The sequence below is a fragment of the Melanerpes formicivorus genome, unplaced genomic scaffold (assembly GCF_026170545.1).
Source record: "Melanerpes formicivorus ecotype bairdi unplaced genomic scaffold, bMelFor1.0.p_v2 SCAF_116, whole genome shotgun sequence".
Lineage (NCBI taxonomy): Eukaryota > Metazoa > Chordata > Aves > Piciformes > Picidae > Melanerpes > Melanerpes formicivorus.
This window is the reverse complement of record NW_027142468.1, coordinates 237,081-262,000: the sequence shown is the minus strand read 5'-3', so window position 1 is coordinate 262,000 and position 24,920 is coordinate 237,081. Positions and strand designations below refer to the sequence as shown.

The 24,920-nt window shown below is 60.4% G+C and overlaps 1 protein-coding gene across 1 annotated transcript in view; it reads left to right on the top strand.

Annotated features, from left to right (window-relative positions):
* The first annotated feature begins 359 nt into the window (after positions 1-359).
* Positions 360-24,920, top strand: part of LOC137456104 (hydrocephalus-inducing protein homolog) — a 65,502-nt gene continuing 40,941 nt past the window's right edge. Inside the window, exons 1-18 of the mRNA XM_068167409.1 lie at positions 360-398; positions 1,147-1,263; positions 2,718-2,852; positions 3,538-3,737; positions 5,374-5,498; positions 6,182-6,380; positions 7,715-7,880; positions 9,238-9,337; positions 11,157-11,275; positions 12,479-12,702; positions 12,829-12,896; positions 14,018-14,253; positions 15,048-15,148; positions 15,886-16,021; positions 18,093-18,257; positions 19,197-19,349; positions 20,419-20,657; positions 22,366-22,621. Coding sequence (XP_068023510.1) covers positions 360-398; positions 1,147-1,263; positions 2,718-2,852; positions 3,538-3,737; positions 5,374-5,498; positions 6,182-6,380; positions 7,715-7,880; positions 9,238-9,337; positions 11,157-11,275; positions 12,479-12,702; positions 12,829-12,896; positions 14,018-14,253; positions 15,048-15,148; positions 15,886-16,021; positions 18,093-18,257; positions 19,197-19,349; positions 20,419-20,657; positions 22,366-22,621 — 2,778 coding nt within the window. The remainder of the gene's footprint in view (positions 399-1,146; positions 1,264-2,717; positions 2,853-3,537; positions 3,738-5,373; positions 5,499-6,181; positions 6,381-7,714; positions 7,881-9,237; positions 9,338-11,156; positions 11,276-12,478; positions 12,703-12,828; positions 12,897-14,017; positions 14,254-15,047; positions 15,149-15,885; positions 16,022-18,092; positions 18,258-19,196; positions 19,350-20,418; positions 20,658-22,365; positions 22,622-24,920) is intronic.

The following is a 24,920-nucleotide window of genomic DNA, read 5'->3' as shown; positions in this document are numbered from 1 at the left end:
CACACTCAGCTGCAGTGGTGCTTTGGGGTGGAGCAGCAGGTTGGGGCCCTCCCAGGGGGCTGGGTTTGCAGGCTGCAGGCTCCTGCCAGCTGCAGAGGGGCCTCAGCCCCTGGCTGTGCCTTGTCTGGCTGAGTGTTTGCTGCAGCTGTGCCTCAAGCTGCTTTGCTGCAGAGCTGCTGGCCAGAGCACACAGCCCCGAGGGCAGAGCAGGGAGGGAGGCTGCTGAGCAGCAATTGCCAGCAGCAGACCTGTGACATACTGGTTGTGGGTTGCCCTGGCCAGCCCAGGAGGTTGGGAAGCCCTCAGCTGGGCACACAGAGAACTGGCAGCATGCTGCAGCTGCTGGCTTCAGCCTGGCCATGGCTTGTGTGGAGCAGCAGGAGAGCTGCCTGGGTCTGGTGAGTGGGAGCAGCACAGCTGGGAGAGGGGAGGCAAAGCAGGGAGGAACTTTCTCCTAGCAGTGCCTCTGCTCTGCCAGCATTTGCTGCTTGTGTGCATTGCCAGGCTGCTGCTGCAGTGGAGTGGAACAAAAGCAGCAGCACCAGAGCGGGACCAAAGAGCCACTGAAAGCTCCTGGCAGAAGGAGCTGCCAAGTCCAGTCCTCCTCCAGCTGCCCAGTGCTGCAGAGAAAGGAGCTGAACCTCGCCAGCACTCAGCTCTCCTTGTCCTGCCTTCCCTCCTCTGCTGCTGTTCTCTCCTTAGCAGCTCCCAGGCTTTACACTGGCAAAGCTCTTTGGGGCTGTGTGGGCCTCGGCCTCCCTGCCTCAGAGCAAAGATCATCCCCAGAGTGTTTCCCCTGGAGCCTCCTGTCCATTGCTGGCCCTCAGCTGCTCCATGAGTGCTGCCAGCACTGTCAGGGAGTGCTCTGGTGCTGTGTGACCACAGCAGCACAGGGCTTTGCCCTGTGTTTGGGAGAGGGAACCTGGAGAGACAGCCCAAGAGCTGCTTAGCCTGAGCCTGCTCAGCACAGCCCAGCTCCTCTTGAGCCACCCAGGAGCCAGGTGGGAGAGCTTCTGCTTGCCCAGGCTGAGCTGGGCAGAGGGACTCGCCAGGAGACTGGGCTGGACTGGAGAGCAGTGTAGGGTTGTCACTCATGAGTCCTGCTGCCAGCAGCTGAACCTCTCCCTGCTCTCTGTGCACCCCCAGCTGCCAGCTGCCCTGCAGCAGAGCTGCTTTGAGCCTCTCCCAGCAGAGGTGGTCTTCCAGAACTACCTCCCCCACCAGGTCTACGAAGCGACGCTGGTTCTGCGCAACAAGGGCAGGGTAAGTGCTGGGGGGTGGGAGGAACCTGCCCTCTCTGGGCATGCTGTCTCTGACACTGCCATGTGCTGCTGGGAGCTAGCCCAGAGGAGCTTGCCTAGATAGCAGCCTTGCCTCTGAAAGCCCTGGCTTGCTGAGAATGTTGAGGGCTCTGCAGCTGTTCTCTCGTCTCACGCTCTGCCTCAGGTGTGCAGCGCATCCTGATGGCTCCTTGGTTACTCTTGCCTTTGGGGAGGGCCTCTCTGCCTCTCACAGCCTGCTTAGCTGCTTCAATCCCCTGACAAAGCTCAGGGGTCGTCTTCTCTGCTTGAGGCTGGAATAAGTCCTAGGGAGTGGCACTGAAACTCCAGGAGAGGTGTTTGGAAAGAGCAGTGGAACAGACTGATGGAGCAGCAGCAAGGGGAGGCCTTTAGGCACGACCTGGGGGTCCTGCTACGCTTCATTCAGCCCTGCTGGGGCTTTCCTGGAGCTCTGCTTTCCCTTTGGAACACCACAGCACATCCAGAGCCATCTCCTCCTGAAGGTCTCCACCTGTGCTTGGAAAGAATTGGTGGTGCTGAGGAGATTCCCCAAAGAAGTGGACAGGGAAAGGCTGCCAAATGCCAGCAGTTTTGTTCCTGTGGAAAGAGGAAGATTTGAGACCCTTTGAATTTGAGCTGGGGAAACATTTGCTGGAGTGAGGCAGGTGCCCAGAGCAAGCTGGTGAGAAGAGACAGGAGGGAGGAGTGGGGCTGGGTTCAAAGGTGCTCCAGGAGAGAACCCTGTGCACACAGGGGCTTCTCTTGCCATGCAGCAGGCAGTGTGCTGGAGGCAGAGAAGGGTCAGCAAAGGAAGTGTCCTGGAAGCTGCTGCTCTGCAGTGGGGAGCAAGATGTGAAGGGGAGAGGAGAGCAGCTGGGAAGGCAGAAGCAGCCTGCATGAGAGCAGGGGAAGGAGCTCCCCCCCCCACACCTCCCTCCTGGGGGAAACAAGGGGAGAACAAAAGCTGTGGGGGAAGAGCAAGAGCAGTCCAAGTGTGTCCTGAGAGAAGAGGCTTTGCCAGGGCTGTGGCTGGAAAGAGAAGGCCCTTTGGCAAGGAAGGCTGCAAAGTGTGGTCCCTCTCAGTTCCTGCTGGGGAGAACAGAGCCATTCCTGCTCTGCTGCCTGGCTTGGGAGTGTTGGCAAGAGGCCCCTGGGACATTGGTGTGCTCCACACTGACCCCAGACACTGTGCTGCTCTTTCCCCTTTCCTCATTAAAATGGGCCTCAGTTTCTCCTTTCCTCTGGCTCTGCTTCACAGCAGGGCTTGGGCCTGCAGCCCATGTCCCAGAGCTCCTTTGCCCAGGCAGCAGGAACTTGGCTCCAGCCTTGTCCTCTGTGCTGGAAGTGCCTTGGGAAGGAAGGATGGCAGCTGGCCATGGCCAGGTTTCTTCTCACAGTGCCACAGGTGGCAAAATCCCAGTTGTGTCTTCCCTGCAGGTTCCTCAGTGGGTGAAGGTCATCCTGGAGACCTCTCCTTACTTCAAGTTGGTTGGCCCCAAGGATGTGTGCCAGAAGGTAGCACCTGGCATGGCTTCTACTTACTGCATCCTCTTCACCCCTGAGGAGAACAAGGTGAGGCTGCAGGTCTCAAGAGGTTGCTGCCTGCAGTGGTAGGAGGAGCCAGGGAATTCCAGGCCTGTCAGCCTGACCTGAGTGCCAGGCAAGGTTATGGAACAGGTCATCTTGAGTGCAATCACACAGCCCTTACAGGATGGCCAAGGGCTCAGGCCCAGCCAGCATGGATTTAGGAAGGGCAGGTCCTGCCTGACCAACCTGATCTCCTTCCATGCCCAGGTGACTGCCTGGTGGCTGTGGGGAGCTGGGAGCCACTGCTGATGGTGATGTGGCAAAGGCCTTTGGGCAATGTGCCTGAGCATCCCTGCCAAGCTTCCAGGAGGTGCCTGCATTGCTGGGACTGCACTTGGCACCGTGGCACAGCTGGGTGCCTTTCCCAGGCTTCAGTGGCTCTGGGGGGCTGGCACCCCTGAGGTGGAGTCACTCTGGGCTGCCTCAGCATCCAAGCATCAGAGAATCTGCTTTGGTGCTGCTGGCCTGCTGAGAGAGCAGGTGGGGCAGAGGGGCTGGCTCAGCTCTGATCCTTCCCAGCCCTGTGCCAGTTGTGCTGCAGGAGAGAAGGGTGCCCAGGGGCTGCTGCATCTCTGCCTGCAGCTGGCAGTGAGACAAAGCCCAGCAGCTTCCCTTCTGCCCTGGGGCTGGCACTGCCTGCAGCCTGCTGAGGCTATTCCTTTCCCTGCAGGATTACTGTCACCAGCTGCTCTGTGTCACCCAGAGGGAGGAGTTCACTGTGCCCATCCGGGCTGTAGGTGCCCAGGCTGTGCTGGACTTCCCCCAGCAGCTAAACTTCTCCATCTGCCCAGTCAAGTACAGCACCCAGAGGACTCTGCTGCTCCGCAACGTGGGCGAGCGGGAGGCTCACTACAGCCTCAGCACTCAGAGGTGAGGAGCTCAGCATCCTGCTCTGCTCTTCAGGCCAGGCTTTGCTTGTCCCTGCCTCTGCTTTCTAGGCTGGGATCTCCTGGGCCAGGAGTTGCCTTGCCATTTGCAGCTCTTGAGGTGAGGTTTCTGGGTGGCAGGGAGCCAGGGGGAAGCTCTGAGTGCCAGCAGCCCTTCCAGCCCTGTGCTCTCCAGCAGCCCTTCCAGCCCTGTGCTCTCCAGCAGCCCTTCCAGCCCTGTGCTCTCCAGCAGCCCTTCCAGCCCTGTGCTCTCCAGCAGCCCTTCCAGCCCTGTGCTCTCCAGCAGCCCTTCCAGCCCTGTGCTCTCCAGCAGCCCTTCCAGCCCTGTGCTCTCCAGCAGCCCTTCCAGCCCTGTGCTCTCCAGCAGCCCTGCTCTGGTGGCATTGCCAGCAGCTGGGCTCTGCAGCCTCACTGCAGGGAGCTGGATGCAGTGTATGGGGCACCTGCTGTCCTTCTCTACTCTAGGCCCTTCTGAGGGCTGAATCTCCTCAGCACTGAGCCAGGAGCTCTCTTTCTGATCCCCTGGGGGGTTGGTTTTCCTTCTGCTGTCTGCAGTGAAGGGAGCTAACTCCACTTGGTGTCTGGTCCCCAGTGGTGGTCCCCAGGGCTCAGTGCTGGGGCCAGCTCTCCTGAACACTTGCTCAATGCCCTGGGTGAGGACATTGAGGCTCCCTCAGTCAGTTTGCAGACAGGCCCAACTGGGCAGCAGTGCTGAGCTGCCTGTTAACCTACAGAGGCACCTGGCCAGGCTGGATCAAAGGCCAAGCCAATGGCATGAGGTTGATCAAGGCCAAGTGGCAGGGCCAGTACCTGGGTCACAGCAACCCCCTGCAGCACTGCAGGCTGGGGGAAGAGTGGCTGGAAAGATGCCCAGCAAAGACCTGGGGTGCTGCTCAACAGAGGCTGCAGATGAGCCAGCCGGTGGCCAGGTGGCTGAGCAGGCCAACAGCATCCTGGCCTGGGTCAGCCATGGTGTGGCCAACAGGAGCAGGGCAGTGTAGCCTGCACTGGGCACTGGATGCACAGCCTGAGTACTGCATTGACTTTTGGCCCCCTCACTGCAGGGAGCACACTGAGGTGCTGGGGTGGCTCCAGGAGGGACTACAAAGCTGGTGAAGGGTCTAGAGCAAAAGTCTTGTGAGGAGAGGCTGAGGGCACTGGGGATGTTTAGCCTGGAGGAGGCTGAGGGCAGATCTTCTGTCTCTCTTCAGCTCCCTGACAGGAGGCTGGAGCCAGGCAGGGCTTGGTCTCTGCTCCCAAGGAACAAGTGCTAGGCCACGAGGAAATGCCCTCAGTTGTGTGTGGCCTGGGACATGAGGAACAATTTCTTGCCCTTGAGGGTTGTCAAGGCCTGCTCCAGGTGGCCTGGGGCAGTGGTGGAGTCCCCATCCCTGGGGGGTTGGTGTGGTGCTGAGGGCCATGGTTTGGGGGTGCCCTAGCAATGGGAGCATGGTTGGACTGGAGCTGAAAGATCTCTTCCAGCCAAAAAGGTTCTCTGCTTCTGCTGCTTGGGGCTGCTTTGCTCCTTGCTTGCAGAAGGCAGCTGCAGAGCAGTGGCCTGCAGCAGGGCTGTGGTGCCCAGGTCTCTGCAGCAGCCCTCCTGTGTCTCTCTCTTGCAGCCCATTCTCTGCTGAGCCCTGTGTGGGAGCTCTGGGGGTCGGTGCTGCTGTGCAGGTGGCTGTGGAGTTCCTGCCGCTGCGGACCGGGGAGCACCGCGGGGTCCTGAGCCTGCACTGGGACTCAGGTCAGTGCTGGGCACTGCCTGCCTGCACTCTGTGTCCCTGGCTGCCCACTGCAGAGCCTGAGCTTTGGTTCCCAGCCAGTGCTGGGCCTGAGGGCTGACAGGAGGAGGGCAGGGCTCTGTCAGACGCTGTGGTGCCCAGGGCCTCTGGCACTCCTCTGTCCCCTGCTCTGCTTCTCCCTTGCCTTGCCTCAGAGCCTTTTGCTGCACTCTCCTCTCCCCATCTCCATCCCACAGCTCCCAGCTTCAGGACTAAAAGGCTCTTGGGCTCGGGCAGGAAGTGCTCACTGCCTCCTTGGAGAGGTGTCAAACTCCTCCTGGGGTGGGAGAAGCCAAGAGCAGGCCCCAGGAGAAGTGTCAGCCTCAGCAGGCCCTTGAGGAGGAAGTGGGGAGCGGAGCTGGGACCTCCAAATGCTGCCCACAGGCTTGGCTCAGCAGAGCTGATGCTGAAGCAGAGCCTTGCTCACAGGTGCCCTCGGGGTGTGTTGTCTCTGCCTGCAGCAGAGCTTTGCTTTGTCCCTGTTGCTGCCCCTGGCTCCTGGGCAGCCTGATGTGCTCCCTGGGTGCTGCTGTGGTGCTGCAGCCCTGCAGTGAGCACTGGAGCTCTCTGGGGCTGGCAGAAAGGATCCAAATGCTGCTGTAGCTTGCAAGTGAGATGAGCAAGACTCCCCTCTGCTTTCCTGCAGGAGAAGATATTCACAGCAGCCTCAGTGGCACAGCTGTGGATGTGAACATCAGGCTGGACAGGAGCTCCTTGAGCATGGAGCAGACCTACCTGTCGCTGAGCAGCCGCAGCACCCTGCTCATCCACAACAGCAGCAGTGTGAGAGCTCACTTCCAGTGGAAGGCTGCTGCTAGTCAGGAGGAGGAGGAGCAGCAGCAGAGGTGGGTTGGAAAGCTGCACTGCAGGCAGATCCCTCTCCAAGGGTGACACTCAAGTGTGGCCTCCAGGGCTCTGGGTGCTTTGCAGTGGTTGAGGCCAGGAAAGCCCCCACAGCACCAAGGCCTGGATCCCTGGGCTTTGGGCTACTGGAGCTCAGCACTTCCCTTCCCAGCTGCATCCACACTCCAGCTGAGGATGGTGTCTTGGGGAGGAACTGCAGGGCCTGGATTTCCTCAGAGAGCAAACTGCCTTGTGGGGGCCACAAAGCACTGAGGCCCAGAGATCTCTGGGCTCCAGAGGGACCATGAGGCTGAGGCAAGGCTCAGTGCTGGGCTGCACTGAGTAGCAGCACTGAGCACAGCTGCATGCAGCACAACTCTGCTGCTACTCGCTGCAGCTTCTCCTGCTGCAGCTGGCACAAGCTGGCAGGCTCCTTTCCCAGCCCTGTGCAGGGCAGAGTGCTTCAGGGGCCCAGAAGGTTGAGGCTATCCTGCTGCAGGCTGTTAACTGCCTGCTGGTGTCCCAGTTTCCAGCACCAGGAGCTATTTCCACCCTGCCTTGGAGGCTGAGCAGAGCTGGGAGGTGGAGGGTTCTGCAGGGAGGGTGGAGCAAGGCAGGACTTAGAAGTCCAGTTGAGTTTCAGCACCTGTGTCTTTGTGGTGGTGGGAGATGGGGCAGGCTCTCCAAAGGCTGCCTGTGGGGAAGCTTGGAAATTGCCACCTCAGGCAGCAGAGGAAGAGCTGGAGCCCAGGGGCTGAGCTGGAAAGCACACTGCAAAGCCTGGGGGATCCCGGGAAGCCTTGGGTGACTTTCCAGCCCCAGGTGCATGGAGGGATCTGGAGTTAGTCTGAAGCCACAGCTGGGGAGGAAAGTGCCTTCAGCTGGAGTGCTCTTCAGGGGCTTCTGAGCAAGTCAAGTTCAGTGTGGTTGGGCCAGGCAGGCCCTAGAGGCCAGCCCCAGGTTCCCCTCGCTCAGTGCTTTTCCTTGCCCAGTGTGTGGCTGCTGTGCAAGCTCAGGCTGTGCAAAGAGCAGCCCTGAGCAGCTCCAGGGGAGGAAGAGCCACTCGAGGCTGTTGTTGGAGCCTCCATCAGCTGTGGCAGTGGCTGTGAAGCAGGAAGGCTCCCGGGGGGCTGCTGCCTTTCACAAAGCTCTTCCGAGCTTGCAAGCAGGGAGTGCGAGTGGCCAGGGAAGAGGCAGGGATCGTGGGCTGGGAGCCGGGGGCTCGGGGGCAGCCCCTTGCTGTGCCGCTGCTGTGCCTCCCCGAGCGCTTCTGCCAGAGCCTCTGCAGAGCTGCTGGTGATGCCCTTGTCTGCTGGGCTTTGTCTCTGGGCTGCAGGCTGTGGGGGCAGTTCAAGCCGCGTCCCCCCCTGGAGCCCAGGAAGCAGCCTGCGCCCCAGGGACGCCGTTCCCGGCTCCCCCGCATCTTCCAGCAGCAGAGGGCGAAGGCGCAAGGAGAGTCCCTGCTGTGCCGCTCTGAGGAGATCTTCACCATCGAGCCGCTGGTGAGCCGCAGCTGAGAGCCCTCCTTCCTCCTCCTCCTCCTCCTCCCTGGGGAGGTCCCTTGGCAGATCCTGCCCCCAGCTCCCGCAGAGGGAGTGGAGCTGGCAGGGCTTGGTGCACAAAGCCTTGGTGAGCTGCAGGGCCCTGGCAGGCAGCGAGAGCCTGCTGGCAGCTGAGCAAAAGAAGGGCACTGCCTCGGTGTCCTTCCAGCCCTCAGAGGGCTCTGCGGTGTTAGCTGCAAGGACATCCCCTCCGTGTGGCTCGGGGGCTGCCCAGAGGCTGTTAGAGCACTGCAGGTCCCAAACCACCTGAAGAAGGGAAGGAGAGGAGGCAAAGGGCAGCTGAGTTATGGCAATAGCAATCCCCTCCTGGAAGCCGGGCTTCCACCAGCTCTGAGTCTCCCTGCCAGTGTCACCTGTGAGCCTGGGCCCCAGGCTGGCAGGTTGAAAGGGGCTCTGGGAGTTGTGGTGCCCCTAGGTACAGAGAAGGGCTTGCTGCTGGTTCTGGGAGCCCAAGGCCACATCCTGCCACCAACCAGAGCCCTGACTCGGAGGGAGAGCATGGTCTGAGCTGGAGAATGCTGCTGTCTGAGCAGCATCTCATCTGGGAGTAAAGCCTGCAGGAATCCCAACCTCTTCTTTCTATGCAGAGAGGTGAAATGAGTGTGAAGGAAGGGCTCAGCTGCTCTTGCTGCTTCCTCCTGGAGCCCATGGAAGGCTGAGAGCCAGCAGCAGCAGCACCACTGCGCTGTCCCAGCACAGCAGCTGGCAGCAGCAGGATGGGAGCAGGAGGTTGTGGCAGAGCAGTAGGGATGTTGGAGGCAGTGGGAGGTGAGCAGCATCCTGTGGTGTGTCAGAGCTGCTTTGGGAGTGTGTTGGGGGCTCCTGCTTGGTGACAGCTGCACTGTGTCTCCACAAGCAGCTGAACCTGCTCTCCAGCTTGTGAGGGGCAGCAGTCTGGCTGCCCACAGCACTGAGTCCTGGTGCTCCTGGTAATGATGGAGGGACACCAAGTGTAGCCTGGCCTCAAGCCTTGGGAGTGGAAACCTTTCCTCACTGGCTCTGGGGATGTGCCACACTGTGCTCTAGGACTGACTTAGAAGTGGGCTGCTCCATGGCTCTCTGCCCTTCTGCCCTGTCCAGCCTTCTCAGTCTCTTGGTTTCCCAGGCTTCCCTCCCCTCTGGAGCAGGTTCCCTTGCAGAGCTCTGCCTGTGCCTGTCTCTCCTCCCCCAGCCCAGCACATGTGGTGCTTGCTCCTCGCTCTCCCTTGGTGCTCTGAAGAAGGGCTGCAGGGCTGTGGCTGCAAACATGAGCTGGAAGCTTTGGTGATCAATGGTTTGCTGCCATCCTCTCTTCTAGGAGGGAGAGGTGTGGCCAAACTCCTCAGCTGAGATCCAGGTGACCTTTAAGCCCCAGGCAGCCAGAGTCTATGAAGCCAAGTTCTACTGTGACATCTCAGGTACAGCTCCATTCTGCTGCTCTCTGCCCCAGGCTGCAGGCCAGGCACAAGCAACCTTCCAGCCCCCTGGCTCCTGCTCGAGTTGCTAGGAAGGGTCAGTGGCCAACAGGACCCGTGCCTGCTGTCCCTGTGGCTCCCAGCTGCTCTGCTGTCCAAGGCCAGGGCTCAGGACACTGCCTCTGGACCACTGAGTCCAGAACATGTGAGGCAGGGAAGGGCTGAGGTTTCCTGCCATGGGTTTGCCAGCCTTTGCTCTGCTGGGAGGTGTCTGTGAAGGCCAAGGAGCTACAGAACACAGCAGCCCCTAAGCCCCTCTAGCCTGTTTCCCTCCAAGAGGAGTCCTCATAGCCTGGAGGCATCCTGGGGCTCCTGAGGTGGTAGGAGCTGAGTTCCAGAGTGCTGCCAGCCCCTGGATCTCCTCCCACTGGTCAGCTACTGCCAGCGCTTAGGTGGGGAACCCTGCTGAATGCAGGGTGCCCTCCAAAGGAGCATCTCTGGCCAGCAGGTGCTTCTCCCTGCCTGGGAAGTGTCTCCTGGCAGCTCTGAGGCTGTGCTTCCCCTGGGTGGCGTTGCTCAGGGCTTGCTCTGCTCAGCAGGAGGTCTCTCCCTGGCAAGCTGAGCCCCAGCAGCCTGCTGGATGAGCTCTGTGCCGCTGCTGTCTCCCTGCAGGGTGCTCAGGCTGTTGGTGGCAGCAGCCAGCACTGCCCCCTGAGTGACACCAGCTCTGCCCTTCCAGAGGTGGTGGCTGTGCTGTGCTAGCCCAGGGCAGGGAGTGCTTGTAGCCAGGTTCAGGCTTCCTTGTCCTTCCTCTCCATCTCTGCAGGGTGCTGCTCAGGCTGTGTCTCAAGGGTGGGAGCTCGCTGCCAGGCTTTCTCCACGGAATCTGATGGGTGTCCTCACCTCCAGAGCTCATGGAGGTCCAGCAGCCCAGCTCCCACTCTTGGAGGGTGCTGAAAGCACCAACCCTGCTCTGCTGCTTTGTTGATTTCCTTCCTGCCCCAAGCCAAGGGACACAGATGCCAGGGGACAGCTTTTGACTTGCCCAGGAATTGGGCCTGGTTCCCTTGGCCAGTGCCACCTCCAGTGTGAGCCCAGGGCTTGTGTTCCCAAAATGTCTTCCTGCCCCAGCTGCACTTGTCAGAGCTGGGCAAGGCAATTCTTGCTTCACAAAGTTGCCAGTGCTGAGCTGCTGGCTCTGGGCTTTCTGCTCTGCTGAGGGAGATGTCCATCCCTCTACAGCAGGGGTGGATCTCCAGGGCTTGTGCCAGGAGAGGTTTTGCATTGCAGAGCAATAAGAGAGCTACTTGCACACAGCCCTTGAGCTGCTCTGGGGCTCCAGGAGGCAGAGCTGAGCAAATGCTCTGTCTTGGGAGAGAGAAGCCTGCTCTTGACAGACCCTGCTGGGCCTTCAGGAGAGCTTCACTTCTTGCAGCCATTCTGTGGCAGATGAGCATTCCAAAGCAGCGGGTCCCCTGTGCTGCCAGGGTGGAAACTGTCCCAGAATCAAGGTCCCTGTGAGTTGAAAGAAACCAAGGAGTCAATTAATTTTGCTCCTTGATTCCTCCAAGCCCCTTGGCTGACCTCCTCAGACCTTGAGCATGTTTGACACTGAGGGTGGTGAGAGCCTGGCCCCAGTTGCCCAGGGAGGGGTAGGTGCCCCACTGCTGGAACCCCTTCAGGTCAGGTTGCTTGGGGCTCAGAGCCAGCTGCTGTGCCTGCAGCTGTTCTGCTGAGTGCTGCTGCTTGGGCTGGCTGCCCTTGGAAGGTCCCTTCCCACCTCAGGGCCTCAAGGAGTCATCCAATGGAACTCTCTCCCCAGGCCGTGAGGCCAGGCTGCCTCTGCACATCCAAGGGGAAGGCCGAGGGCCCTGGCTCTGCTTCAGCCTTGAGCAGCTGGACCTTGGGCAGGTGTTGGTTGGCTCCAGCAGCAAGTCTGAGGTGAGCAGCAGGGGCTGACAGGGCTTGGGGGGAAGTCCTACTATGGAGACAGGCTGTGGGAGCTGGGGCTGTTCAGGCTGGGGAAGAGAAGGCTCCAGGGAGAGCTCAGAGCAGCCTTCCAGGAGCTGAAGTAGCTCCAGGAGAGCTGGGGAGGGACTTTGGCCAAGGGCTGGGGCAGAGGAGGAGAGGGAATGGGGTGAAGCTTGGGGAGGGCAGCTTGAGACTGGAAACTAGGAAGATTCTTTAGAGTGAGAGGAGGGAGAGCCTGGCACAGGCTGCCCAGGGAGGCTGTGGCTGCCCCCTCCCTGGAAGTGTTCAGGAGCAGGCTGGATGAGGCCTGGAGCAGCCTGGGCTGGTGGGAGGGGTCTCTGCCTATGGGGGGGGGTTGGAACTGGATGAGCTGGAAGGTCCCTTCCAACCAACCCATTCCAGGATCCATTCTATGAAGTCCTGGCTGCTTGGCATCAAACCCCCAAAGGCTGAACTCCCCTTTGGCTTCTGCCAAGCAGCAGCAGGCAGCATCCTCTGCCTTTGCCAGCTGTCAGCTTGTGCTGCTCTGGGCTGGACCTGCAGGCCAAAAGCCCAAATGGAAACTGGTTGAGATTCCCTCCCCCTTTCCCTTTCCTGGTAAGGTAAAGCAAATCAGGCAGGAGAAAGGAGAGGTAAGATCAGGGAAAAAATGGTCTGGAATCTGTTTGGGAGTGAAAAAAGGTAATTTTATCTATCTCTATGTATCAGTAACAGGGCAGGTTCCAAAGGGATAGGGTGAAGGGCAGGGGGCAAAGCATCCAAAGGCAGCCCCAGCTGGCACTGGATTCCCTTGGTGCCAGTGGCTGCAGCTCTTCAGGAGGTGTGGATGCAGCAGGGAGCAGCGGGGGGGGATGCAGCAGCCCTGGGGAGCCTTCTGTGCAGCAGTGGCTGTGCAGGGGAAAGAGAGAGCAGGAGCAGAGCTCTGCCCTGCCTAGCAAGGCTTGCTGGGCAGGGAGGGGCAGTGGCATAGAGCCCCTTGGAGCCAGGGGACCCCTCCTCCTGGGAGGGGGAAAGCCAAGTCTCTCTCTGCCCAGCCAGAGCAGCTGGGGCTGGGCTCTTTTCAGCCCCCATCAAGGGGGGTGTAACCCTGCAGGGAGGTGCTTGGGCAGGACACAAATCAGCCTCCTGGAAGGAAAGAAAGTTCCTTAGGGGTTTCCATTGGCTGTCTTGCAGGTGATCCTGCACAACAAAGGAGCCATCCATGCCTCCTTCAGCTTGGTCCCTCCAACTACAGCTCTGGGCCCCTGCTTCAGCTTCTCCCCCTGTCAGGGCCTTCTCTTGCCAGATGAGTTCCAAGTCATCCAGGTCTGCTTCTGTCCCCCTGTCCTGGGGCACTTCACAGAGGAATTCAGGTTCAGTGTGGAAGGATGCCCTGAGCCTGTGACCTTGACTGTCAGGTGAGAGGCTGAGTGCAGCCCCCTGTGCTGTGAGAGCAGCTTTGCAGCCTGCCAGCAGCAGTGCAAGCTGCAGGCTCTGCAGTGCTCTGCAGCCAAGCCAAGGCCTCCTCTGCTGTGTCCCCCCAGGGGCTGTGTCTCTGCACCCCCTCTGCGCTTCGATGTCCCTTGCCTGCGCTTCGGGGACGTCTCCTATGGTGAGTGTGGCCTGGCCTTGGAGCACAGCCCGAGGGCTCTGCAGCCCCAGAGTGCAGCCTCAGAGCCTCCAGCACTGGTGGCCCTCCAGAGCAGCCTTCAGGAGGTTCAAGCAGGGCTGCAGGCTGCCTGGGCAGGGCTTTGCCATCCTGAGGGCACAGAGGCCCAAAGGACTGGCAGAGCAGGGTCTTGTGGGGTCCCTGATGGTCTGATCAGCCCCAGGCTGCCAGTCCTTGGCAGCAGGATGGCTGTGAGAGCCCCAGCAGGGCCCAGGGGCTAGGACTGCAGGAGGAGGGAGTTGAAGCTCTGGCCCAGCCCATAGCTGCTGTGGGTCAATGTTGCCAGGCCTGGAGACCATTTCCCCCCTGCGCTGCAGGGTGAGATGTTGCTTGGTGCTGGGAGGGCCACTGGTTGTCAGTGCCAGGGAATGTGGCCAAGAAACAGCTCTGCCTCAGGCCCTGGTGTGCTCAGAGCCCTGGGCTCCTTCTCCTTGCCCAGCAGAGGCCCAGCTCTGCTGCCTGAGCACTGAGCTGCAGGTTCTGCTGCTTCAGCTCAGGCTCCCAGAAGGCTTTTCCCTGAGGGGCTCTCAGCTCTGCCTGGGAAGCCAGTTCTGGGCTGACTGAAGAGCTGTGCTCAGCCTGGCCAGGATGCCTCTCTGTTTTCCTCCTGCTGAGGGACTTGGCTAAGAGAAGTGCTGGCCTTTGCTGAGCTGCAGCCTCCCCTCCCTCCATCCCTGCCCTGTCTCTTGGCTTCCTTGTGAGCAGACAAAGCCAGAGGGATGCCAGCAGGCAGCAGCCTGGGATCCAAGAGGAGAAGAGTCCTCTCCAGCTGCTGGCCTGGAGAAGGCCTTTGCAGCTGCAGGCTCCTGGTGCTTGCTGTGCCCTGCTGGCCACCCTCTGCTGAGAGCAGCCTTGGCCTTCTTGGCCAGGAGGGCCCCTGGCTGCCCGATGGGGAACTTGTTGTGCCCCAGCAGTGCCAGCACAGAGCTGCTTGGCTTCCGCGGCAGCTGCAGCTCAGAGGGAAGAGAGCCAGAGGCCAAGGGCAGCCTGAGCATGTCAGGAGATTGCCTGCAGGAGGCAGAGGAGCTGTGTGCAGAGGTGCAGAGCTGTGTCCTTTCTCCTAGGCTTCCCTCACAGCCTGTTCTGTCGCCTGACCAACACCTCCCTGGTGCCTGTGGCCTTCACCCTCCGTGTGCCCGGGGACGGTGTGGCAGAGCCCAGCGTGCCCAGCACTGCCCAGGTGCTGGACAACTCTCTGCCCTCCTGGAAGAAGAGAGCCAGGAGGTGCCTCAGGCCCTGTGAGTTCACCATCAGCCCTGGCAGAGGCACCATCCCTGCCCTGAGCTTCCAGGACATCCAGGTAGGGAGCAGTGGGGCCAGAGGGGCTTCAGCAGCTGGGGCTGAGGCTGCCCTGCTCTGGGAGAGGGCTTCAGTGCTGCTGGCTGGGAGGGGGAGGCCAGGCAGAGCCCTGCAGCAGGGCTGGGCTGTTGGGAGCTGTGCTGCTCTGGGACTTGCCTTTGGAGCAGCCTTTGGAGCCTGCAGGCAGAAGCTGCAGCTCCTGCCCCCCAGGCTCCAGGCCAGAAGCCACTGCTGAGGCTTTCAGAGCTCCTTAGGCTGATTCCTTGGCCTGCAGCTGGGCAGAGGAAGGCTGAGGGCAGCAGGAGGCTGTTGCAGGGAGAGATGTGGCTGGAGGAAGCAGTTAGCTTCTCTGCCTGCTCTTCTTCCTCCTGTGCTGTGGGCAGGATGAGTTGGATTCCCTGCAGTGCTCTGCAGGGGGACTGCAGAAGCTGTGGTGGCTGTGAGCTGAGCAGGTTCTGCTGGGCCAAGCTTCTGCAGCAGCTTCCCCCTGCACAGCTGGAGTGGTTCTGCTGGAGGCAGCAGCTCTGCCCTGCACTGCTGCTGTTCCCTGGCCATGCAGTGCTGAGTGGCAGCTGGCCCTGCTGGGGCCTGCATTCCTCTCACCCATGGCCTGGGAGCTGCCACAGGCACTTCTGCAAGCAGCTCTTGCCAGCAGCCTTGTGGTGCTGCCAGGGCCTGTGCTCTGCAGATGGAGCAGCACCAGGGCCAAGGCCTCCCTTGCTTCCCATGGCCTGGGAATGGAAAGGCAGCAGCTGTGGGGGTGCTGAAGTGTTTGGGGCTTTGCTCTCCCCCCAGGTCACCCTGTGCTCCAACACCCAGGGCTTGTATGAGCTGGCTCTGGTGGTGGATGTGGATGGTGTGGGCCAGGAGCTGCTGGCACTGCCCCTCACAGCCAGGTACCAGCACTTTCCTTGCAGGGTCTCTTGGTGCATCCAGCCCCTTGCATGTGGTTTGCTGGCTCCAGCTCCACAGGAGGAGCCTTGCATCATGAGCTGGTTCTGCCCAGGCAGAGCTGGGAGCAGCAGGGCTTGCAGGCAGCCCCCTGGAGGAGCATCATCCCAGAATGGGCAGGCCTGGCCCTGAGCCTTTTCCTAAAGGACACAGCAATTCTATGGCTGCTTGGCACTGCCCCTCCCCTGGCACAGCCTGGGGCCATTTCTCTTGTGCTGTCACTCGTTCCTGGGGAGCAGAGCCCAAGCCCCAGCTGGCTCCAGCCTCCTTTCAGGGACATGTGGAGAGCCAGGAGGGCTCTGCTCTGCCTCCTTTGCTGCAGGCTAAACGCCGCCAGTTGCTCCCAGCAGCTCTGCTCCTGCCCAGCCCTGTTCTCCAGACCCTTCCCCAGCTGTGTTGCCCTTCTCTGGACCCGCTCCAGCCCCTCAAGGCCCTTCTTGGAGGGGCCCTAAACTGCTGCCAGGATGTGAGGGGTGGCCTCAGCAGTGCTGAGCCCAGGGGGCCGATCCCTGCCCTGCTCCTGCTGGCCACGGGGTTGCTGCTCCAGGCCAGGCTGCTGGTGGCAATTTGCAGCCACTCTGCTCTAGGCAGCTGTGTCCTGCTCCCTTCCATGCCACATGAGGGGTCAAGCAGCCTCTCCTCTGCCAGTGTCTCCATTGCCTCTGGCCCTCTCTCTGCCCAGGTGTGTGGTTCCTGCTCTGCGAGTGCCCAAGCCCGTGGTGACCTTCGGCCGCTGCTACCTGCAGCTCCCTGCCCAGCAGCTGCTGCCCCTGGTGAACGACAGCGACCTGCCAGGCTGCTATGCACTGCTGCCTCAGGTTGGCATCACCCCCACCCACCTCCTGCCCCCAGGGCTCAGCCAGGCTGTGCTGGGGAGAAAAGGCCTTTGGGAGAGAGAGACCTTGATGCTTTCCAGTCCATCCTACAGGTTTGCTGGGAACAGGAACCCACTGTCTTGGTCTGGAGAGGGAAAGAGCCTCAGTTCTTGTGAATATTCCTGTGTTAGGAAATTAGAGGCACAGAGGAGGCCAAAATAGCAACAGCTAGGCTATGTAGTACACAAATAAAGTGGATGGATCAGAAGGGGAGAGAGAGAGAAAATAGGGAGAGAGAGAAGAGGAATTCTATTGGCACCCCCTCACCCCCCAAGACAGTTTGGGTCTGTGGAGGAAGGGTGCTGCAGCTTTGGCTGTAGAGGAGAGGTCATTGCTGTCCTCTGAGCAGCCTCTTCAGCTCCATGAGTTGTAGCAGGCAGAACTTAGGACATGGAGAGAGGGTTCCTTTTGGTCTGCTTCTTCCAGGGTCTCTGTCATTTTCCCTCTCCTGGTATGCTCTCCGTTTTCCTTCAGAGCAGCATTGTCCTGCCTGCTGCCTTGGCCTCCTCCTGCCTTGGCCTCCCCCTGCCTTGGCCTCCCCCTGCCTTGGCCTCCTCCTGCCTTGGCCTCCTCCTGCCTTGGCCACCTCCTGCCTTGGCCACCTCCTGCCTTGGCCTCCTCCTGCCTTGGCCTCCTCCTGCCTTGGCCTCCTCCTGCCTTGGCCTCCTCCTGCCTTGGCCTCCTCCTGCCTTGGCCTCCTCCTGTCTTTCCCTCCTCCTGTCTTTCCCTCCTCCTGCCTTGGCCTCCTCCTGCCTTTCCCTCCTCCTGCCTTGGCCTCCTCCTGAGCCAGTAGTTGCTCAGATCTGTGGAACAGCTTTTCAGAGGTGTGTGTTCCAGAGAGCAGGGATAGCAGTGGCCTCTGCCCCTTTCCAGGACAGCTGCAGTCTGCTTATCTCTGCACCTTCCTGAGAGGCATCCCAGTGGCTGCTCCCAATACACATCAGCTATTGCCTGGGCAAGCAGCAAAGGTGATTTTACCTTTGTTGAGTCCCATCAAGAGAGCCAAGATTCAGTCTCTCTCAGCTGCCCAAATGTAAGCTCAGGAAGCAGGGAAATGGGAACCTTCCTGAGGATCAACTTTAGGCAGCAATTGAGACAAATGTAGGCAGCTCTTTGGGAAGCAGTTTGCGCTCTGGCTCTGGGGTGCTGTCCTGCAGGAGAACTCAGAGGGTGGTGAGAAGCTGCTCTGCCAGCCCAAGCAGGGAGAGTTGTGAGTGCAGCAGCTTTGGGACCCCCTGAGGATGCTGAGGCCATCCAAGTCTTGCCTTTCATTCTGTGCCTTCCTGCCAGGGATTTCAAACTCTTTGTGAGTTGCTGCTGTGGACACCTTAAGGGTTGACATTTTTCTACAAGTTCCCTCTGCAGTAACCTTTGATTGCCAGGATCAACCCAGGCTGGAGAGCAGCCCTGTGGAGAAGCCCCTGAGGATACTGAGGGCTGCCAAGCTGCTCCTGAGCTGGCATTGTGCAGTACCAGCCCAGAGCCAGCTGTGCCCTGGGCTGGTCCCCAGCAGTGGGCAGCAGGGGCAGGGAGGAGGTTCTGCCCCTCTGCTGAGACCCCCCCCTGCAGTGCTGGGGCAGCTCTGGAGTCCTCAGCACATTCAGGGACCGGCTGGAGGAGGCCACAGCAATGCTGGGAGGCCTGGAAGCCCTCTGCTGTGAGGCCAGGCTGGGAGAGTTGGGGCTGTTGAGCCTGGAGAGGAGAAGGCTCCAGGGAGAGCTTCTGGTGGCTTTTCAGAGCCTGTTGGGAGAGGGGATGGTTTGAACTAAGAGAGGGAGATGTAGACTGGATAAGAGGAAGACATTTTTTCACTCTGAAGGGGGTGAGAGCCTGCCCAGGGTGCCCAGGGAGGTGAGAGATGCCCCTCCCTGGAACCTTTCCAGGCCAGGCTGTCAGGGGTGCTGAGCAGTCTGCTCCAGTTGCAGCTGTCCCTGCTCAGTGCAGGGGGCTTGGACTGGAGGAGCTTGAAAGATCCCTTTCAGCCCAGCCCCTTCTGTGCCCCTGCCCCTTCCAGAAGCACCAGGAGGATGCTGCTGTGCTGTACTCCAGCCCCGTGCCCTGTGGGATCATTCAGCCTCACAGCTCCGTGGAGGTGCCACTGAGCCTGGAGGCCCAGGTGCCAGGAGAGCAGCACACTCCTGCCCGTGTGGCCGTCTTTGGGCGTGCAGGACACCCCCTGGTGAGTGCTGGAGGGGCCTGCTCCGTGCCACAGGGCTTGCTGGAGCCTGAGGTGTACAAGGCTTCTTGCAGGGCAAAGGGGGCTTGTACCACAGGGATCCCTGGCACTGGGTGAGGGGGAGAGGAGAGGCAGCGTGGTGCCCTCTGGGAGGGTGATCAGAGTGTGTGCCACAGCAGTGCACTGGGGACAGGGCAGGTGGGGGAAGGAGCCAGCACTGTCCCTGCCTCTCCTCCTCTGCTCTTAGGAGAGGAGCAGCAACTGCTGCTTCCTTGGGGGTCCTGGGGAGGAGCAGCCAGGGACAGCCCAGAGTGCTGCTGAAGCAAAGGCTGGCTCTGGAATGAGTGAGAAGGTGCTGCAGCAAAGGCATCCAGCTGCCACCTCCAGTGCTCTTTGCTGCTTCTGCAAGAACACTGCTTTGGCTCAAGAGACCAAAAGGCTGCTGGAGTGCTGCCATCAGCTCTGTTCCTCAGGTGGTGCCAGGATTACCCCAGAGCACAAAGCAGAGCAGCAGCTTCCATGATCTCTCCTCTGCAGAGCCAGCTTGGTGCCAGCTAGGGCTGCTGGTCAAGGGGGAGCTTTGGGAGTGTTCCAAAAGCTGCTGCCCAAGCCTGGCTGTGCAGCAGCAGAAGCCAGGGAGAGTGGTTTGGGGCAAGGCTGAGCAGCAGCAGGGCTGGGAGCAGGCACAGGGCAGAGGAAGGAGAGCTGCTGGAGAGACTGCAGCCTGGGCAGGCTGCTTTCTTTCCCCCTGACAACAGCAGCTTGTGGCTTTCAGCTGGGGTCCCTCCAGAGCCCACCCTTGCTGCAGGCCTCCTGCTTCAGGCTTCCAACACTGCCAACTTCCAGCAGGCAGAGCTCTCCCCCATCCAGGAGCAGCCTCAGAGCTGTCTGACCCTTGCCAGCTTTCCCCATGGTGTTTTTCCTCTCTCCTCCCTGGAGCAGAAGGTCTCTTTGGTGAGCACTGGAGAGGGCCCAGTTGTCTCTGTGCAGCCCAGCCAGCTCGATTTTGGCAGCATCCAAGTTCTGCAGGAGGCCTCCCGGTGTCTGCAGCTCTGCAATCAGAGCCCCATCCCTGCAGCCTTCCAGGCAGAGGTGGTGAGTATCTGGAGAGGCTTCCAGTGGCAATGGCTGCTCTGTGGCCACCCGGGGCTCAGTTCTCCTCTGGAGCCTTTCCAGCTGGCTGCCTGAGAGAGCAAGCAAGATCTTCCACCCCCAGGTGGCCAGAGGAGCCTGGCTGTGGGGGCAGGTTCAGCTGGGGCAGCCCTCAGGAGCCCAGAGCTTGAGGAGATGTTTGAGCAGCAGTGAGCCTGGAGCCTGTTGCCAAGCTCTCCCTTTCCTTTGTGGAAGCTTTGAGCAAGCTGCTTTAGTTGAAGCTGTCCCTGCCCAGGTCAGGGGCTTGGAACTAGTTGAAGGTCCCTTCCATGCCAAAGCATTCTGTGACTCTCTGATCTTCTCCCTGGGATTTGCTGGAGGAAAGTCAACTTCTTGCAGCTTGTCAGTACTTCAAGAGGCCTCTAAGAAAGCTGGGGACAGACTGTTGACTAGGACTTGTAGTGAGAGGCCAAGAGGGCTAGTTGGAAACTCCAAGAGGGAGATTTCTAGCAGCTGTCCTGTGAGAGCTCAGTGCTGCCAGGCTGGAAACTCCAGCTGCCTTCCCCTGGCTCCTGCCCAATGCAATGTGCTTGGCTCGTGCCCAGCCTGCCAGCACATTGCTGCCTCCTGTTCCAAAGGGCAAAACCTCTCCAGGGATGCTGCAGGGTTTGGGCTGAGCAGGGCCTGTTGTCCCAAGCACAGCCCTGAAATGTGGAGCATGTCCCACTGCCCCCACGCTGGAGCCTTGGGAGCTGCAGATCTGCATGCCAGTGCATGTCCTGCTGGCCAGGGAGCACTCCCTGCAAGGAGGCTGGAGGAGGAAACAACCTTCTCTTGAGGCCGAGTGTCTCTGGGGCTGGTGAGGTGGTGGCTAATGAGGGGAGTCTGTGAGAGGAGGGTGGCACAGGGGGGGTGGCAGCTCCTGCAGAGGTGCTGCTTGCAGCCCCCCTAGCTCAGCTGCAGGCAAAGGAAGCCCTTCTGGTTTGTTGCCCTCACATCCTTGCTCCTCCAGCCCACAAGAGACCGAGGGCTGTGGCTCCTGGCCTCAGCTGGGCTCTGCCTTGTCTTGCAGTCTGGCAGAGGCTGGTGCTGGAGGGTTGAGCCCAGCCGAGGAGTGATCCCCCCCGAGGGCCAGGTGTCTGTGTCTGTCACAGCCCAGCTGGACGACACGGGGCAGTTCCAGGCCGAGGTGCAGCTGCTGGTGGAGCACAGCCGTGGCTACGGCATCCCCGTGCGGGCGCTCGGCGTCGGCAGCACCATCGTCCTCGACAGGCCCTTGGCTCCGCAGCTCAGCCTGGGCACTCGCTTCAGGTAGGTGTCCCTCAGCTCCTGCTGCTGCCGGGGGCTCAGCCAGGAGAAGCTCCTGGCTCTTCCAGGGCAGCCCCAGGGATTCTTCAGGCTGAAGCCCAGCAGGAGCAGGGCAGGGCTTGTGCCCTGTGCTGGGCACCGCTGAGGATACAGTCGGAGCCCTGGGCTCAGGTTTGGGCTCCTCGCTCCAGGAAGGGCAGTGAGGGGCTGGAGCGTGTCCAGGGAAGGGCAAGAAAGCTGGGGAAGGCTCTGGAGAACAGGGCTGGGGAGGAGCAGCTGAGGGAACTGGGGGTGAAGAGGAGGCTGAGGGGAGACCTCAGTGCTGTCTACAAGAGCCTGGAAGGAGGCTGGAGCCAGGTGGGGGTTGGGCTCTTCTCCCAAGGAACAAGGGATAGGAGGAGAGAAGATGGCCTCAGGTTGCTCCAGGGGAGGTTTAGGTTGGACATGAGGAACAAATTCTTCCCCTAAGGGACAAGGCCTGGCCCAGGCTGCCCAGGGCAGTGCTGGAGTCCCCATCCCTGGAGGGGTTTCCTGGAGCAAAGGGTGGCCATGTCTGCCCAGCTGCACTTGGGCTTTCTTTCCAGGAAGGAACTTCCATTCCCATGGGACATTCCCTTGGGTTTCTGTCTGGCTCTGGTTGTTCATCTCTGGCTGTGGCTCTGTTTCCTCAGCAGCCAGAGCTGGGCTGGCTGCCCTGCTCCTCTCAGCCACACTCCTGCTGATCCATGTTCTTAGGCTCAGTGCTCTGTCTCAAACACAAGCCCAGCTGCTCTGGTCAGCAGAGGCTGATGAGGGCTGGATGCTTCCTAAAGGATGGAGGCATGAAAGGGATGCCAGGGCCCCCCACCAGCGAAGCCAGTGGTGCCCTGACCACCAGATAGGATCCTAGAATGGTTTGGTTTGGAAGGGATCATCTGGTTCCAACCCTCCTGCCATGGGCAGGGACACCCCACACTAGATCAGCCTGGCCAGAGCCTCATCCAGCCTGGCCTTAAACACCTCCAGGGACAGGGCCCCAACCACCTCCCTGGACAACCCATTCCAGGGCTTCACCACTCTCATGGGGAAGAACTTCCTCCTCCCCTCCAGCCTCAATCTCCCCACCTCCAGCTTCATTCCATTCCCCCTAGTCCTATCACTGCCTGAGATCCTGAGCAGTCCCTCCCCAGCCTTCCTGTAGCCCCTTTCAGATCCTGGAAGGCCACAATGAGGTCACCTGGGAGCCTTCTCTTCTGCAGACTGAACAGCCCCAACTCCTTCAGTCTGTCCCCATAGGAGAGGTGCTCCAGCCCTCTGCTCATCCTCGTGGCCCTTCCCTGGACACCTTCCAGCACCTCCAGATCCCTCTTGTCATAGGGGCTTGCAGCCAGGTCAGGGCAGCTCAGGGTCTGATCCAGCCTGACCCTCAGGCAGCCCTTTGCTAAAACTCTGCTGAGTGTGAAGCAGCAGGGGCTGGTGCTGCTCTGCCCACAGCAGCTGAGAGGATGTGCTTCAGGAAGCTTTCCCTGGCTGGGCACAACCAGAGCTGCTGCTGGGTGGGGAGAAGCTCAGGGGTAGGCAAGGGCTGGCTCCCGCTGAAGGTTTGAGCTAGGTCAGCAGTTCAGAGGTGGTTCCATTGCCAGCTGTGTGGTCAGACAGCAGCAGCAGCAGCTGGGTGAGTGCTGGGCAGTAGCAGCTCTCCTGATCTTTTCCATCTCTGCTCCTCTTGCAGCCTGGCTCCCTGCTGTTACAGCTTCAGGGTCACCAACCGAGGCCGCCGCACCCAGCGGCTCCGCTGGACCGTGGGAGGTTGCTCCCCGCCTGGCCAGCGCCGTTGGCTGCCTTCCCTCAGCAGCACCAAGGGCAAAGCTTCCTCCCAGGGCCCCCCTGCTGCCTGCCCTGTGTTTCAGCTTCGGCCCAAGAGGATGGAGCTGAGGCCAGGCCAAACGATGGAGGTGATGCTGGAAGGCTTCTCCAGCACTCCCCAGGTGAGGTCCCTCACAAGGGCTGAGCCTTCCCCATCAGATCACCTCCCCTGGGACTTGTCCTGCAGCCCCCTGGCACTGGCCTGAGAATGTGAGCAAGAGAGTGTTTGAAGGCCACAGGTTCCCCCTGGCAGAGTCCTCTGCTTTCCTTGCTGGCCACCATCAGTGGCTGGGGCTGCTCTGTGTTCCATCCTGCAGCACTTGCTGCTACCAAAGCAGGGGCTGAAGGCAGCTGCTGCTGTGGCAGGTGCCAAGGTGCCAGGTGCTGAGGCAGGAGGGAAGGGCAGAGAGAAGAAGTGACTCACAGCCTGGGAGCAGAGGCAGAAAGGAAGGCAGGAGGGCAGGTTTCCTGTGTCTGGGGGAAGCCAGCAGGGCAGGCAGTGGCTGGAGCTGCAGCATTTCTCCTCTGCAGACAAAGATGGGCAGAGGCCTTGTCTGGCACCAAGTGCTGGAGGAGAGGAAGGAGCCCAGTGCCAGCTCTGCTGATCAGGGATGTTCATCCCCATGGCACCACTGCAACTGGCAGCTTAACTTGCTTTCCTGGGAACAGTGACACTTGCCCCAGGCTCCCAGCCAGCCCTGCTGTGCCAAGGGCAGCCAGGTCTTGCCAGCACCCTTGGATGGGTCGCTGGGCCTCCTCCTGCCTGGAGCCTTCTGCCAGGGGAATGCAGCTCTGCAGAGGAGCTGCAGCCTGATGTGCACTGCTGAGCTCCAGCAGCACAGAGGTTGAAGTGGAGAGGGCTTGGACTGGATGACCTTGAATGGTCCCTGCCAAGCCAAGGCAAGCCATGAGATGATTCTCTGTGGAACAGCTCTAGAGGAAGCTCCTGCTGATGTTCATGTTTTGAAGGGTGTTCTAAAGGCTTGCCTCAAGAGTGGCTTGAAGAAGACTTCGTTGCTCACCTGGGTGGCTGTATTGGGGCTGTCCCCATGCAGTTCTGAGCCCAAAGGTTTTGCTGAGGAGGAGCAAAAGGCACCAAGCTGTTGAGTGCAGTGGTGAGAATGTCTCCCTGGAAAGCTGGCAGGGGCTCTGTGCAGCCAGCTGTGCCTGCCTGGCCCTGCAGTCAGAGCCAAGAGCTCTGGGAGGAGTTGGGTTGTGGTGCTGTAGCAGAGGAAAGAGCGAGCAGTGGAGAAGTGATCCCAGGAGCTGTCCAGAGCAAGGCTTGGCTGTGAGCCCATCCAGCTTGAGAGAGGACTTTGCTGGGACATGCAAGGCAGCTCTGTCCTGGGGAGGTCTCTTTTCAAAGCAGCTCTGGGAAGGAGGGCAGGAGGCATCCTAGTGGGGAGTGATCCCTCCTTGACCTGAAGGCATCTGCCTGTGGGGGGGTTCCTGTGGGTCACAGAATCCCAGCATGGGGGAGGTTGGAAGGGACCTCTGGGGATCATCCAGCCCAATCCCCCTGCTACAGCAGGGGCACCCACAGCAGGCTGGCCAGGTTGCCAGTGTCCAGGGGGTGTTTGGAGTCTCTGCAGAGAAGGAGACTCCACAACCTCTCTGGGCAGGCTGCTCCAGGCCTCAGCACCCTCGCTGAGAAGAATTTTCTCTTCCTGCTCAGATGGAGCTTCCTGGCTTCCAGTTTGTGCCCCTTGTCCTGTCACAGGCTCCATCCTCTTGCCCCTCACCCTTTAGCTCTTGCTGAGCATGAAGAAGATCTGCTCTGGGGCTGCTCTTCTTTTTGAGGGGGTTGGACTAGAAGACCTTTGGAGGTCCCTTCCAGCTCAGAGCCTTCTGTGCTTCTGTGTGATTCTGTGATGCTCCAGGCTCAGCAGCTCCAGGTCTCAGCCTTTCCTCCTCAGAGAGGTGCTCCAGGCTCCTCAGCATCTTTGTAGTCTTCACTGGGCTCTCTTCAGTAGTTCCCTGACTACTTTGAACTGGGCAGCCCCAAACTGGACCCAGCTGTGGCCTCAGCAGGGCAGGATGGAGGGAGAGGAGAGCCTGCTGGCCACAGTCTCCTTCAGGAATCCTCTTGGCCTTCTTGGACACAAGGGCAGCTTGCTGGCTCGTGGGCAACTTGCTCTCCAGCAGCACTCCCAGGTCCCTGTCTGCAGAGCTGCAAGCTCCCAGCAGGCCAAGGCCTCAGCTGTGCTGGGGCAGGGGTTGTTCCTCCTCAGGAATCATTTCCACTGAGCTTCCAAGGCAGAGCTGACTGCCCTTGGCCTTTCTGTCTCCTGTTTTTCTGCCCAGTTCCATCTCCATCTTCATTCCATCAGCTCCTCCAGCTTTCTGTAGCACTGTGCTCAGCACTGGGGCACATCAAAGGAAGAACCCTTTGGGGCAGGGATTGTCCCTGGCAGCACAAGC